Source organism: Thunnus thynnus, chromosome 21, assembly GCF_963924715.1.
Source record: "Thunnus thynnus chromosome 21, fThuThy2.1, whole genome shotgun sequence".
Taxonomy (NCBI): domain Eukaryota; kingdom Metazoa; phylum Chordata; class Actinopteri; order Scombriformes; family Scombridae; genus Thunnus; species Thunnus thynnus.
Genome location: NC_089537.1, coordinates 10,840,220 through 10,852,712, shown reverse-complemented (window position 1 = coordinate 10,852,712; position 12,493 = coordinate 10,840,220). Strand labels below are relative to the sequence as shown.

General features: G+C 41.1%; 1 protein-coding gene across 2 annotated transcripts in view; it reads right to left on the bottom strand.

Annotated features, from left to right (window-relative positions):
* The window catches only part of lmbr1 (limb development membrane protein 1), a 37,837-nt gene that overhangs the window by 2,319 nt on the left and 23,025 nt on the right, over positions 1-12,493 (bottom strand). The window contains exons 12-16 of one of the 2 annotated variants that reach the window (XM_067578494.1): positions 12,008-12,085; positions 6,879-6,952; positions 6,530-6,620; positions 5,829-5,895; positions 73-234 (exon numbers count right to left, since the gene is read on the bottom strand). In XM_067578494.1, the coding sequence (XP_067434595.1) occupies positions 73-234; positions 5,829-5,895; positions 6,530-6,620; positions 6,879-6,952; positions 12,008-12,085 (472 nt within the window). Of the gene's footprint in view, positions 1-72; positions 235-872; positions 5,161-5,828; positions 5,896-6,529; positions 6,621-6,878; positions 6,953-12,007; positions 12,086-12,493 lie in introns of those variants that run through there. The other variant, XM_067578496.1, reaches the window with a different exon arrangement.

The window sequence follows — 12,493 nt, the reverse complement described above, 5'->3', positions numbered from 1 at the left end:
TAGCATACTAAAGCTGATGGTTATAAACCCTCTGCACACATATATAATAGACAGATAAATAGATAAATTTACCTAAGGCCTTTAGGAGCTCTTCCCGAATTGCTGAGGTGAATTTTCTGACAAGACAGAGTGTTGTCACAACTGCAAACAGCAGGTTGTATGAAAGGACAATGTAGAAGTTTCCCAGCCAATTGAATCTCCCGAAATCTCCCAAGAGATCAAACCTGGTGATACCTGTGAAGAGCAGAGAGACAAGTCAAATAACTCTGTTGGAAAGAAAGTTGACACTCATTGGAAAAAATGTAATTGTTGAAACAGGACTATGACAAACAACCCAATTCCTAGCTCAATTTGACCTTTGTTGAGTCCTAATGAAAAGGTGTGACAAAGTGTGTAAAAAGCAAATATATTTTCCGTCATAGTCAAAAAACAAAACAAATTATGTTCATTTTGCCTAGTTCCCCTTTAACTAGGTAAGTATTGTGTCCGACAGACAAGTTTGCATGTAAACCACCACTTCAAAAGTAAGTCTTAACAGAGTGACCTTAATGTAACTATTCTGTCTGTGGTTTCATTTAGCCAAAACACTGTAAAGTGGTAAAAAAGCCACTCCCAAGTCATGGAACCAGAGTCATCTGGGCCCACCAACTGAGTTAACCACTGAGCTAACCACATATCTGATTCAAACAATAAACAATACAAGTTTCCACAAAGCTGAGAGTTTTCACAATTTCTCACAGCTTTTGACCCCAATAATAAAGTAATTAATCTATTATCTAAAGCAGGTCCAGCTGCCAGATGCACCATGACCTGGATAACTGAGAATCTTCAGATGTTTTAGCCTTTACCTATAAATATCCCTGACAATGCTATCATGTCAAATTTCATTTAATTGAGACAGAGAAACACATCCAGTCAGGCGTCCACAAACAGCCACTGATCCATTGTACTGCATAGTTTCTGCTTATTTTCATTCCTTGGCGGAGTCGTACAGTAAGGACGGTTCGCTGTGGAATAGGAAAGGATGAGTGACTAAGTATAGCAGCAAAGGTGGTGTGCAGGTGGACTCCGTCTCTCTCCCAGGACCTTCAGACGGAGATAAAGGAGTAGTTTCTCTTGCAGGCTTCTCTTAGCTCCACACTGCTAGATGCGGCTAGACCAATTTCAAACCATCTGTCACAGCTTATCACATACTGCCTGGAAAACCATCAACACCCCATTGTTTTCCTGCTTATCCATTTTGGCCCTCCACTCCACATGTTCCTACACTCTAGGATGGGCTAGCTGTGCCATCCATAACAAAGTAATGCAAGGAGATAATTAAGCCTTCAATAACCCGATGTGTACAATTGTATTTAATGTCAATGGTGTTTATGTCTTTTTGGGACATTAATTTTGCCTGCAACATTGACCGAGGAAATTACTGCATCAATATCTTAAGGCTAAGTCATTTATATGCAAAAATCATATTCAGATGTGTCAGACTGAGTAAGCCCGAGTCTCCAGACATTCTTCTACTCCTGTAACATCTTCACAACCTTTGTCGTCAATTAGATCGGGCAATCGATTCAGTGTCCAGAGAGATGTATTTACAGCCGCAGTAAGCAGTTTGCAGGCATCAAGGACCTTTAACAAAATTGCTTGTGAAGAGACAGGGAGAGAGATGATGGAGACCCCAGTCGATACAGTTTGCCACTGTGGTCAGGCTAAATTCATTTCTAATGCCAAAGGTTTTGATCTTGGTTTGGTAATTTGGGAAAATCTAATTGGAGCTAAAAAGATGCTTGGCATTTGAAATGTCATGGGTAAAGTAGCAGATTTGGAAACAGCATGTGGCAGGCCATGCAACCAAGAGGCATATGTCTTGGTTTATCAGGGTTTGAGAGTTTTTTTCCCCCCTCTGTATGTGAGACAAACAAAGATGGTGTCGTGCCTGCTTAAGGGCCATTAACAGTTGGAAAAATCTCAACAGGAAAGCATGTGTTCCTGACCTAAAAACAAGGTTTAATTAAAGCTGCAAGCAGGGATGAACAGGCCCTTGCACCTCATGTGTGTCAGAGGGAGCAGCAGCCGTGGTATCACTACTAGAGGTAGTGATAGTGGTAAAATATTATTTCCTGTGTGCAATGGCGCTGGAGATGACAGCGAAATTATGTATACATTTGATGAACTATGTGTCATTCAAGCTTCTCATCATTGTTCAAGGTATCGACTATTCCTTTACAATTTAGTGTCACATTAGTCTGAGGGTTATACCAACCAAATTTCAAATGAATCTAGGAAGAGATGGAAAAAGTTCAATTCAAAATGGCCGACTTCCCGTTGGGCGGAGCTAATGACAGCCAATGGAAAATAAGACAAATGATGAGCACAATTTGTGTATCAAATGGATGTATAAAGAGAATGAAATCTGAGAACATTCAGCAGCTACACTGCAGCGATTAGATGGTTTTACAGTACCACATCCAACCATCAGTGACTAGGAGGACTACATGCGAAAATGGCCTGATATCACCTATGAGGACATCTTTAATTACTATTAAATTATATTTTGTATTATTATTATTATTACATTAGTATTATCATTACATTTGAGGCAGCATTAATCTTCACAGGACCAAGAAGAGGCACTTCTGGAGTTAGCTAGCTAGCTAATGGTAAATGAAAAAACAATAATAAAGCAGATGCACTTGTTCCCCGCGGTCATGGTAATAACTCATGAACTATGAAGTGTATCAAAACAATATTTGCACATTGTGTTCCTTGGAATGATGCCAATTCGACTGATATAGACCACGCCCATTTGCGCCTCGAATATTTTTCCACCATTTTGGATTTTTTGGTAAACATATTTTTGCCTCTGTTAGCACATATTTCATCTAATCTTCACCAAACTTGGTACATACCATATTTAGATGACCCCGAATAAAACTCATGAATTCGTTTTTGGGTATCACTTACGATTTGTCTGTAATTAGTTACCAACATTTTTAAGGCATGGTCTGAGGGCACTTATTGTGCCATAACTCTTCAATGCTAAATTCGATTGCAATCAAATTTAGGAATGTTGTACATACAGCCACGCTGCACAAATGTGTAACATACACATACAATTCTAAAATACAATTCTACCCGCAGGGGGCGCTACTGTAATATTAGCCAATAGCCCCACCTTATGGCTATTGGTGAAACACCACCATACTACTTATTAACTGCCATATCTCTTAAATGTAATATTCCAGGGTAACAAAATTCAGCAAAGTTGTACAGATGGGGGTGCTGAACAAGTGTGTAGTTTCATCCATGCTTTGCAATTTGTTTCAGCTGTCAGCATTCACACACATTTTCTACAGGAAATGCATTTTCTAGTTCACATTTAAATGACTGACAATGAGGCAACAACACGAACACGCCAGTTTTTACTATTTAGTTTACTAACGACTGATTGGAAAAAGTATTTTACATAATCATTTTTGTGACATTAATAGCATCATGTTGTGAAATAACTTTATTAAGGTAAAAGTCCTGCATTCAAAACGTCTGTAACATTTAACATTTTTATCGGTTAAATGTAGACAAATATCAGATTAAGTCTTCAAATGTTTCCTACTGTCAGAGGAAAGCCTCAGTTAACATCTTGTTAAATTTAATGAAGCCGAACTTACTGGTACACATCTACTCCTTCTAAAAGATCATTTATGATTTCATATGACACATAAATAGACACTAACCCATTCGGCGAACATTTAACATAATTCAGTATTAATTTTAGCTGCATGTAAAGTGAATGAATGTGATGTTTCCCAGATGATGCTTGTCTGCCTTAATGATGCAGTTTACACATTCTTATAACTGCTGATTTATTAAATTGGAGTTCTACTGAGTGAAACATGACTCTGAATTTAGCAGAAGACCTCAGTAATATATAAAAAGTCTGTTTTGTCAGATAATAAACATTATCAGTGTCTGATCACCATAAATGACGCACTTCCATTATTTATGGTTAGGTGTTCCGATTAGGCTACCTTAATATCTTAGTGTATTTAGACATGTTTGTTAAACAATAATTATGTTTTATAGTGTGACAATGCTGTGGTTAAGGTCTGTTAGATTTAACCACTTTGTTTTGGCAAGTAAAGGGTGATAAAGCTGACAACGCTAAACAAAGTAATCGCACTTCTGCTCTAAAATGGAAGTAAGATTACAAAAAGACACAATGGGGAAGCGCGATAGTTAAGGCAAAGAATAAGGTGAATATCCTTGCAATGCTCAGGGTTTCTAATGTGTGTGCCAAGTTTTGCGAGATTTCAAGTAAACCAAAAGCTAAAAGTAATAAGGGGCGCTATAGAGCTGACATGCCACGCCCAAGCCCAACTATGATATCAAATCAAAATATTTACTAGTTCAAACATGGGTGCAAAGATTTGTGAGTTTTTGTGCATCCTAAAGGCCTCAATGTCTTCATAATATGAAAATTGACACACACAATCCAAAATGGCTGACTTCCTGTTGGGCGAATTTTTTTTTTAAAAAATTCAAAAAAATGTATCATGTCCAGAATGATGACTGCAATTTCATGAACATCAAAGCAACTTTATCCCAACATGGCCTGCATTTGGAGTCGCTATGGAGCCCACTGGCCACGCCCAAGCCCAATCACTACTGAACTTTGCAATTTTCACCAGTTCTGATGCCAATTTTCATGCGTTTTCAAGCATCTCAAGCCCCTAAAAAATACAATGGCATAGGAGAATAATAACAATAATCTCTACAAAAACAATAGGTTCCTCGCACTTTTGTACTCGTGCCCTAACAACACTGAATGGAAAAGTGGTCTCAGACTTTGGACCTTACTGTATGTATGACTGAAAATAAGAAAAAGCATAATAGGTCCCCTTTGAGTTTACAGTTACCTTCAGACCAAGTTTCTGTTTAAACACCATTAGTTTATTCCACAAGTTTAAATCAAACTCCATGGTACCCAAAATGCATATTCTATGTAATAAAGCAGGAACAGCCGTTCCATTGGAAGTCCCCAAACAGCCATTGTGGAGTATGTATTTGGTGCATGTTTGACATCATCAAAACCGACAGGATTTAGCAGATTTTTTTTGTTGCAGCACAGATCCCTTTTCTCTTGTACAGTGCATCCTTCCAACACTGACACACACAAAAACACCTCACATCAACACACAAAACCCTTTCTTGTCTCGTAACATCTCACTTCGTCACACTGAACTCTCCACGTCTTTTTTTTTTCTTTTGCTGGGAGGCCTTTTCTCTTTAACTCTGTCATGCATTTATTCCTTTTCATCTATTCAGCGTCACAAAGCAGAACCTGTTGATATTTTGTAAAGCTCCCAATGAGTCACTGTATGCTCGCTCAGTCCCATTCTCCCACTCTGTTGGTCTCTCTCTCTCTCTCTTACTCACACACACACACACACTCACACACAGAGTAGTGCTATTTGAACAGCTGTGCTCTGCATTCTGCATGTTTATTAGTGCCATTGTGATGGTGCTACTCCTGTCATTTTTACCCCTTCTCCCTGCACTCTTTTCTACCATCACTAAGGGAAACTATAGAAGAATTCAACTTGCTAACCTTAATGGTCTGGTGTTGGTGGCAGCAGTGAGAATTGTTATGGAGCAGGGGCATTTTATGCTTCCTAGTCGTTTGTGTTTAGGCCATTATGACCATTCTAAAAATCTAATCCAAAATCTAATTTAATCCTTACACACAGGCTGGGTGTGAATTATGAAATTAGCATGCCCATAGTCTTATACCTCTAATACAGACAAACACACGCATACAAAACTGTACTCACCTAGCGTTCTAGACATCACTGGCAGGGCTGAACTCAAAACCAAGATGGATACACAGCAACCAATGATCTACAAAGAGAAAAGATTGGTTAATAATCAAAGTTCAAATTTCCAATCAATCAAGAACTAGTGGTTAAGAGAAAAAACTATGAGAATTTGGAGGCAAAAAAGATTCAGCAGTGATGTGCCCATACATATACACAAAGCACTTGATGTTAAATTGGTTCCACATATTGTACAGTTGGTACCTCTGAAGTTGCTCATTACCAGGTTCTTTCTATTGTCCTTTCAAGTCCTTTCACTGGAGCGTCATGGCTAGTTAACAAGCCTCACCACTCCCAAACTCATTACCAAGTGAATAGGTGCCACTATGGGCCAAACAGAGCACACATCCTCCTCCCCCCCTCCCCCCAAAAAAACCCACTCTCCCTCTGATGTACAAGAAAGGAGCTTGCACTTTGCCAGTGTTTGCGCAACCCACAAACAAATATTGGACAGATCAACTAAAGCTATTGAGGGGCCCTGAGGAAAACATTAGTGAGCAGTAGGAGTTTGGAGTAGAGAGGAAGGCGGGAGAGAGAAGGGGAAAAATGAGGAAATAGATGAAACACAGGGGGTCCCAAACACAACAGTACCTTTGGTGCATTCTCAGCACCCTTGCCCCCACTTCACCCCACCCCCTGTCCTTCCATTCCATCTTTACCGTTGTCATGGTTGTGTCATCCTTCCTGGGAGTGAGTCCCTCAAAGACACGCAGGCTGTAGAAGCCAACGACAGAAGACACCAACAAGTAGCTGTTCAGCAAATCAGTCAAGGACCAAAAACACTTCTCTGCTGGTAGCAAAGCAGCTTCATTGAGTCGTCTTTTTAAGTGTCCTGAGTCTGCACCTTTTCAGCTATGATAAAAGGTGATGAAACAGCAGAACATGTCTTCCGGAAGGTGTCTGGCTGAACTATGTCCTGGGTAAACAAAGCTGGCTTCACAATGTTGCTCTTGGCCATGGAGCATGCGACTCCGGCCATAAACAAAGGGGGGGTCACTGAAAGGATACAACATGAGGATGATCTCCAGAACTGCCTGAGCCACGCCAAATGTGGACAGAGAGGTGTTCCCAATGCCTCGGTCCTGGTGGATAGATACACAGACAGAAAACTGGGTTATTCAATGTCATCACACACCAATCTTATATAAACACATCACAAATAAAAAAAGAAAATGGGAAATGACTGCACTGCAGGCAGTTGCACACACATGCAATTACAGAAATCCTGCAAAGTAAGTCTGCGGTGCATGAAGAATTTCCCCACTTGAGAAAGACAGAATCAAATTGGCTAAGTAATGAATGGAACAAGATGAAAGAGACTCTCTTCAAATCACTGTCGATCATACAATATGTGAACAGGTGTTCAAACAAAAACGGCACATTGCTTACGGTAAGAAGAGTGTACAAGCTGAAAGCGCGCTAAAAACATAAAAACAACAAAACAAATACTTCAGCAAACACACTAGGCGTACACCCCCCCTTCTCCCCCAACCGTTAGTCCTCAGGGGTTTGAGGGGGCGGGGGCGGGCAGGAAAAAGACATACATCTACATAGGCTGCACATACCAAGCATCTGTGTTGTCAAATGATAAATATTTGCTTTTGTCAGACTTGGCACAAGGGCTGATCCTCAAAAGGATCAATGTATTGTATGGGGCACCCACAGTACCATACATTATGTCCACAAGTAAGAAGTGACCATAGACTGCTCACTTTCAAGTTATGCTTGTCTAAATTATACTTGACAAGTTATTTGCTGCACATTTAGATCTAGTGGATAATTAAATGCTCATATGTACATGATTACCAATCCTTATACAGAACAGTGTCTTCATTACTCCTATAATATACAGCATATTACACTATTCTATATTGCTGTATCATGTGTACATAGCTAAAGCCATGCAATGCAAATACATCACCTTGCCATACCAAAGTATGACATCAATGTACAGTGCATATATACAGTATTTACTTTTCTTGCAATACCAATATACAATTACACAGTATATATTTAGAGTATGGTCCTAGTTATAGTTGATTATTTGTTTTTTGTTTTTTTAAATTGTATTTTATGTCTTTCTTACCTACCTAGAATGTCCTTATGTTGATTTGTTTTGTAAAAGAGCCTGAAGAAAAAAGGAAAGCCTGGCAGGTTGTTTCATGCCTTTTTATGCAACTGTCATCCCTGGGAGCTTACTGCAGAGCCATGGTGCAGTGCTCTTTCTCTTACACAGGGAATTAGCAGACAGCATCTGATGTCATTTATTAATGGAGGGAGGGCGGGCGGGCATGCATTAAGGTTGTGTGTGTGTGTGTGTGTGTGCGCGCATACACGCATATGCAAGTGTGCGCACGCTCAGGACAGCTAGCGTTCACAGTGCGCCTCCTTTCAACTCTTACCCCCAACTCCCATCACCACTCGAGGGGAGGAGGTGGAGGTGGTGGGTACCTACAAGTTCCCGTGAGTACACATGAACGATAAACTGGACTGGACTGACAACACTGAGGCCCTCTACAGGAAGGGACAGAGTAAGCTGTTCTTCCTGAGGAGGCTCAGGTCCTTCAACGTGTGCAATAGGCTGCTGCAGATGTTTTACCAGTCTGCAGTAGCCAGCGTCCTCTTCTTTGCCATAGTATGTTGGGGGGGATGCCAAACGAACTGAACATGCTAGTGAGGAAGGCTAGCTCCTTAGTTGGAGCTGAACTGGACAACCTGGAGGTGGTTGCGGAGGGGAGGACGAGGAGGAAGCTGGACACTATCCTGGAGAACCCCTCCCATCCCCTCTATTATGAGCTAGCAAAGATGAGGAGCACGTTCAGCCACAGACTAATCCTTCCTCAACACACCACAAAGCGCCTTGACCAGTCCTTTGTGCCAGTAGCCATCAGGCTCCACAGCCAAGGCTTGACCCCCATATGAGAACTTTAAGACCTGCACTGTCTGTTACTTACTTTTGACTTTTTACTACTGAAACCTGCATAGACTTTGGCGTACTTGCACATGGACTCATATATTAATTCATTCATATTCCTATATGTACATTTATATTGACTGATAGACTCAAACTATTTATTAATAGACTGTACATATGTTCATACATTCAGAGATCCCAAGCAGATATCTAGCCAGCAGCTCAGTGTTTTACTTTCTTTATTTTTGTTCATATTTTTATTCTTATTATCTTGGTTTGGCTCTGGACTCTTACCTGTACCTCTCCTGTGTTTCATTCTCATTGCTGTTGCTGCTATGATGCCTGAATTTCCCTCTGGGGATTAATAAAGGTTTATCTTATCTTACTTCTTTTCATTCCAGTAGCAGGAAGGGTAATGGAGTGTGTGTTTGTGTGTGTCAAAGAGAGAGGGGGGGGGGGTCAGCAGGGGGGAGACTGGTAGATTCGTCTGTGCTGCCTGCAGCGGCAGAGTCAGCAGACATATTGCGTATGTTACTTGGGAGATTAACACCTTGCAGTACCTGTGCACTGGCAAGGTTGTCAGCCTCTCACACATGCAGAACTATTCCTCACGTCCTCCTGACTATCTGACCTTAGGTGTGTCCCATAAGTAAGGGACGGCTTATTTAAAACTTTATTTAACACACAAAAACAAGGTATATATTTACTAATCAAGAGAGTTCCACTTGTGAGCATTTGCACCTACACTGAAAGCCTTACAGTGACACCAGTTTACTCAGTTTTGTGACAAAATCAACAATAAACCCAAAAAGTGAGCATGTGATAACTAAAGCCAAGATCATCCCACTGACATCAGTGCACATGTGTCAGTCAACCACAGTACATTTAGTCTGTTTGTGGAGATACATTAAAAAACTGTTCCCATCAAATACTTGTCCTGTGCAAAATTATTATTATTACTTTATCTGACAGCTTCTTTAGTCCTTGGTCAATAATAAAATCATAATTAATTTAGGATTGGTAGTTTAAAAATGCCTATGTCTATTCATTTATAACTTTCTTCCAATATTTGTGATTCAGAAATGGGAGAGATTCCAAAGGCACATTTGGACATACTGTTTGCTCAGACACCACCCATATTGTGGCTATATCTTCAGTCATTTAAGTAATTAAAGCTATGAGCTGTGCTATCTATTCTTTTGGCCATAGCAGTTTCTTGTATTTAATTCTACTTTATCTTGCCATAAAAATGTCAACATCATTTTATCTAATTTCTTAACTGTAGAGCTAGGGACATTTATTGGCAAAGAGTGCGACAACAGTAGTCCCAGGGGTGCATTCATTCTCAATGTGAGACCATCTTGTCAAATTGCTCCTTATTTCAGTAATCAGTTTTCCATAATTAGATTTAAGTAATAGCGAAGTGACAGGTTTAATGACAGTGCAAGTTTTAATTCCTCACCCCCGACAAAATTCTACATTTTCATCTAGTTCTGCTGGTTGTCAAGCTACAGGCATAATTTCCATACATTTTGATATTCATTGACATTGTTTGTCATGGTCACTTTAGCATAAATGCCGTAGGGAGAAGATGCAAACGCGCAAGGAACAAAAGGTCATCATGCATATGCAGAGAGGTCATAGCTAAGATGTGCATGTGAGGGAAATCTGTAGGAGCTGTTTTGCAAGTTGTTGTTTAGAGAAGGGAAACTTTAGAGAGGTGAAAATTGCGGTCCGCTCGAATCTAATTGTCCATTTTACAAAATACAGTGTCAAGTGTGGTGGCTACCAAAGAGAAGGGTCTGCAGTAACAATTTTATTGGTCCCACTTAGTGCTTGTTTATCAAGCTGTAAAGCAATATGTTCTTTGACAGAGGCAGAGTTCCATTTTCCTCTTCTTTCTTCAGCTCCATCCACCTGCTTCTCCTCCCTGCTCTTCCTCATCATCCGTCTCCACTTCCATCCTTTGCTCTGTAAAGCTGAGCGGGGCACTGCTCAGTATGCTAAGGACTGCGGAGGGATGCTTAGTTGGAAGGGAAGACAAACATTGACAGGGCAATTCCATTGTGCTCCTCCACAACAATCAGCACATCGGGGCCTCATTTGACTTTCCCACAGTCTGAGTCTCTTTGCTCTTTGCGGCACTGCCTCGTCCAACTCTCAAGCAAGCCACTCTCTCTGCTTCTTTATATCATTTTCTCTCCTCTGTCCTTATCTCCTTTCCAGACAGTGTACAGGTAACTGCAGGGGAATTTCTGTGCTAGAGGGGTAGAGAGTTTGAGAGCTTGAGGATAGGGTTAACGGGGTGGATAGATGGATATCATGTCAGTATCGATTGTTTTGGAGGATGAGACCCCCCCCCCCCCCACACACACACACACACCCACTCCGCCCCTTTATTCCTCGTAGTGCTGTGAGATCAGAGGTGTGGCATTCATCCAGCTCAACAAACGCGTAAACCATTTAGTGGGGCCACACTGTCAGGGAGGACAGCTTCAAGCTGCATGACAAGTGTAATTTGGGGGATTTTCTGCGACGCGTCCTGCCAAAGAAAACATCTCTGCTCAATAAAATAATTGGAATGTCGAGGGCAGCTCTGTCAGTTGCCCGCAAGACGCGAAATGAAATGAGGGAGAAATAGGATACATTATGTTGCCCCCTCTCAGACAAGAATGCAACCACAAACGTATGCATACACACACACACACACACACAAACACACACACACAAGCAAGCACACGCACGCACGCACCTCTTGTCACTGCAGATGACATGAGATAAGGAGAGCTTAAAACACATTGCATGTTAGGCGGAGATGAGAATCTCTGAGAGCCATTCCACACTTGGTTAGTCTGCCTCACAGTAAGAGCCCTTCACCTGGCCCTGTCTGCCTTTGCAGAGGGGAGGAAAAGCAGCTTATTCACCCACTGTGGACTTGAGACGTGTAGCTAGCTCATTGAATCTGCACACTGCTGTGAAATGACTTTCAATGAGCTTCCAAAACAAAACTGGGAGCACAAGGTTGGGGCCTGATTAACATCTGGTCAGGCCTTTTCTTCTAACATGCACCTGAGCATATCCGGAATTTGATTTATGTCTCCGCCAGGAACATGGCAGGTCTGATAGGCAAGCTGTTTTGCAGTTTACATTCTGGGCGTGTGTCGGTATGCGTGTGTGTGAGTGTGGGGGGTAAAAATGTACTTCAGTTAGACAGAAGGCTTACTGTGGATCCCTTGGGCATGGCAGTCTCATCCACTAGAAGGTAGAGGATATTCAGTGCCACCATAATAACTGAAATTGTCTGCAGACAGAGAGGAAGATAAAGATTTGTTTACACATGGTATAATTATAAAAAAGATTCATTAAATCCTCAAAGTATGGGGCATCATGATAAAATGGAATTGCTGGGTCCTTGCTTATCCTTAAGGATAGTAAGGCATAATAACTATCTTGTGATTGTAAATTTTAAGCTTCTCAAGACCTGAACAATGTGGGGTTGTTTGATGCACGTGCCATAGTGCTCACATGGCCTTTCTGCCTTATCTAACAATATCAGACGGCATAAACAGTATTCCCACACTATAATCTGTTGAAAATCACCGTTGTTGCAGGTGGCTATTCAGGATTTTCTTAAACAGCTATTAAACAAAAGTAGTTTCCCCACCCAGACTCTGGGAAAACCTTAAGAGGATGGGGTTTGAGGTACAGG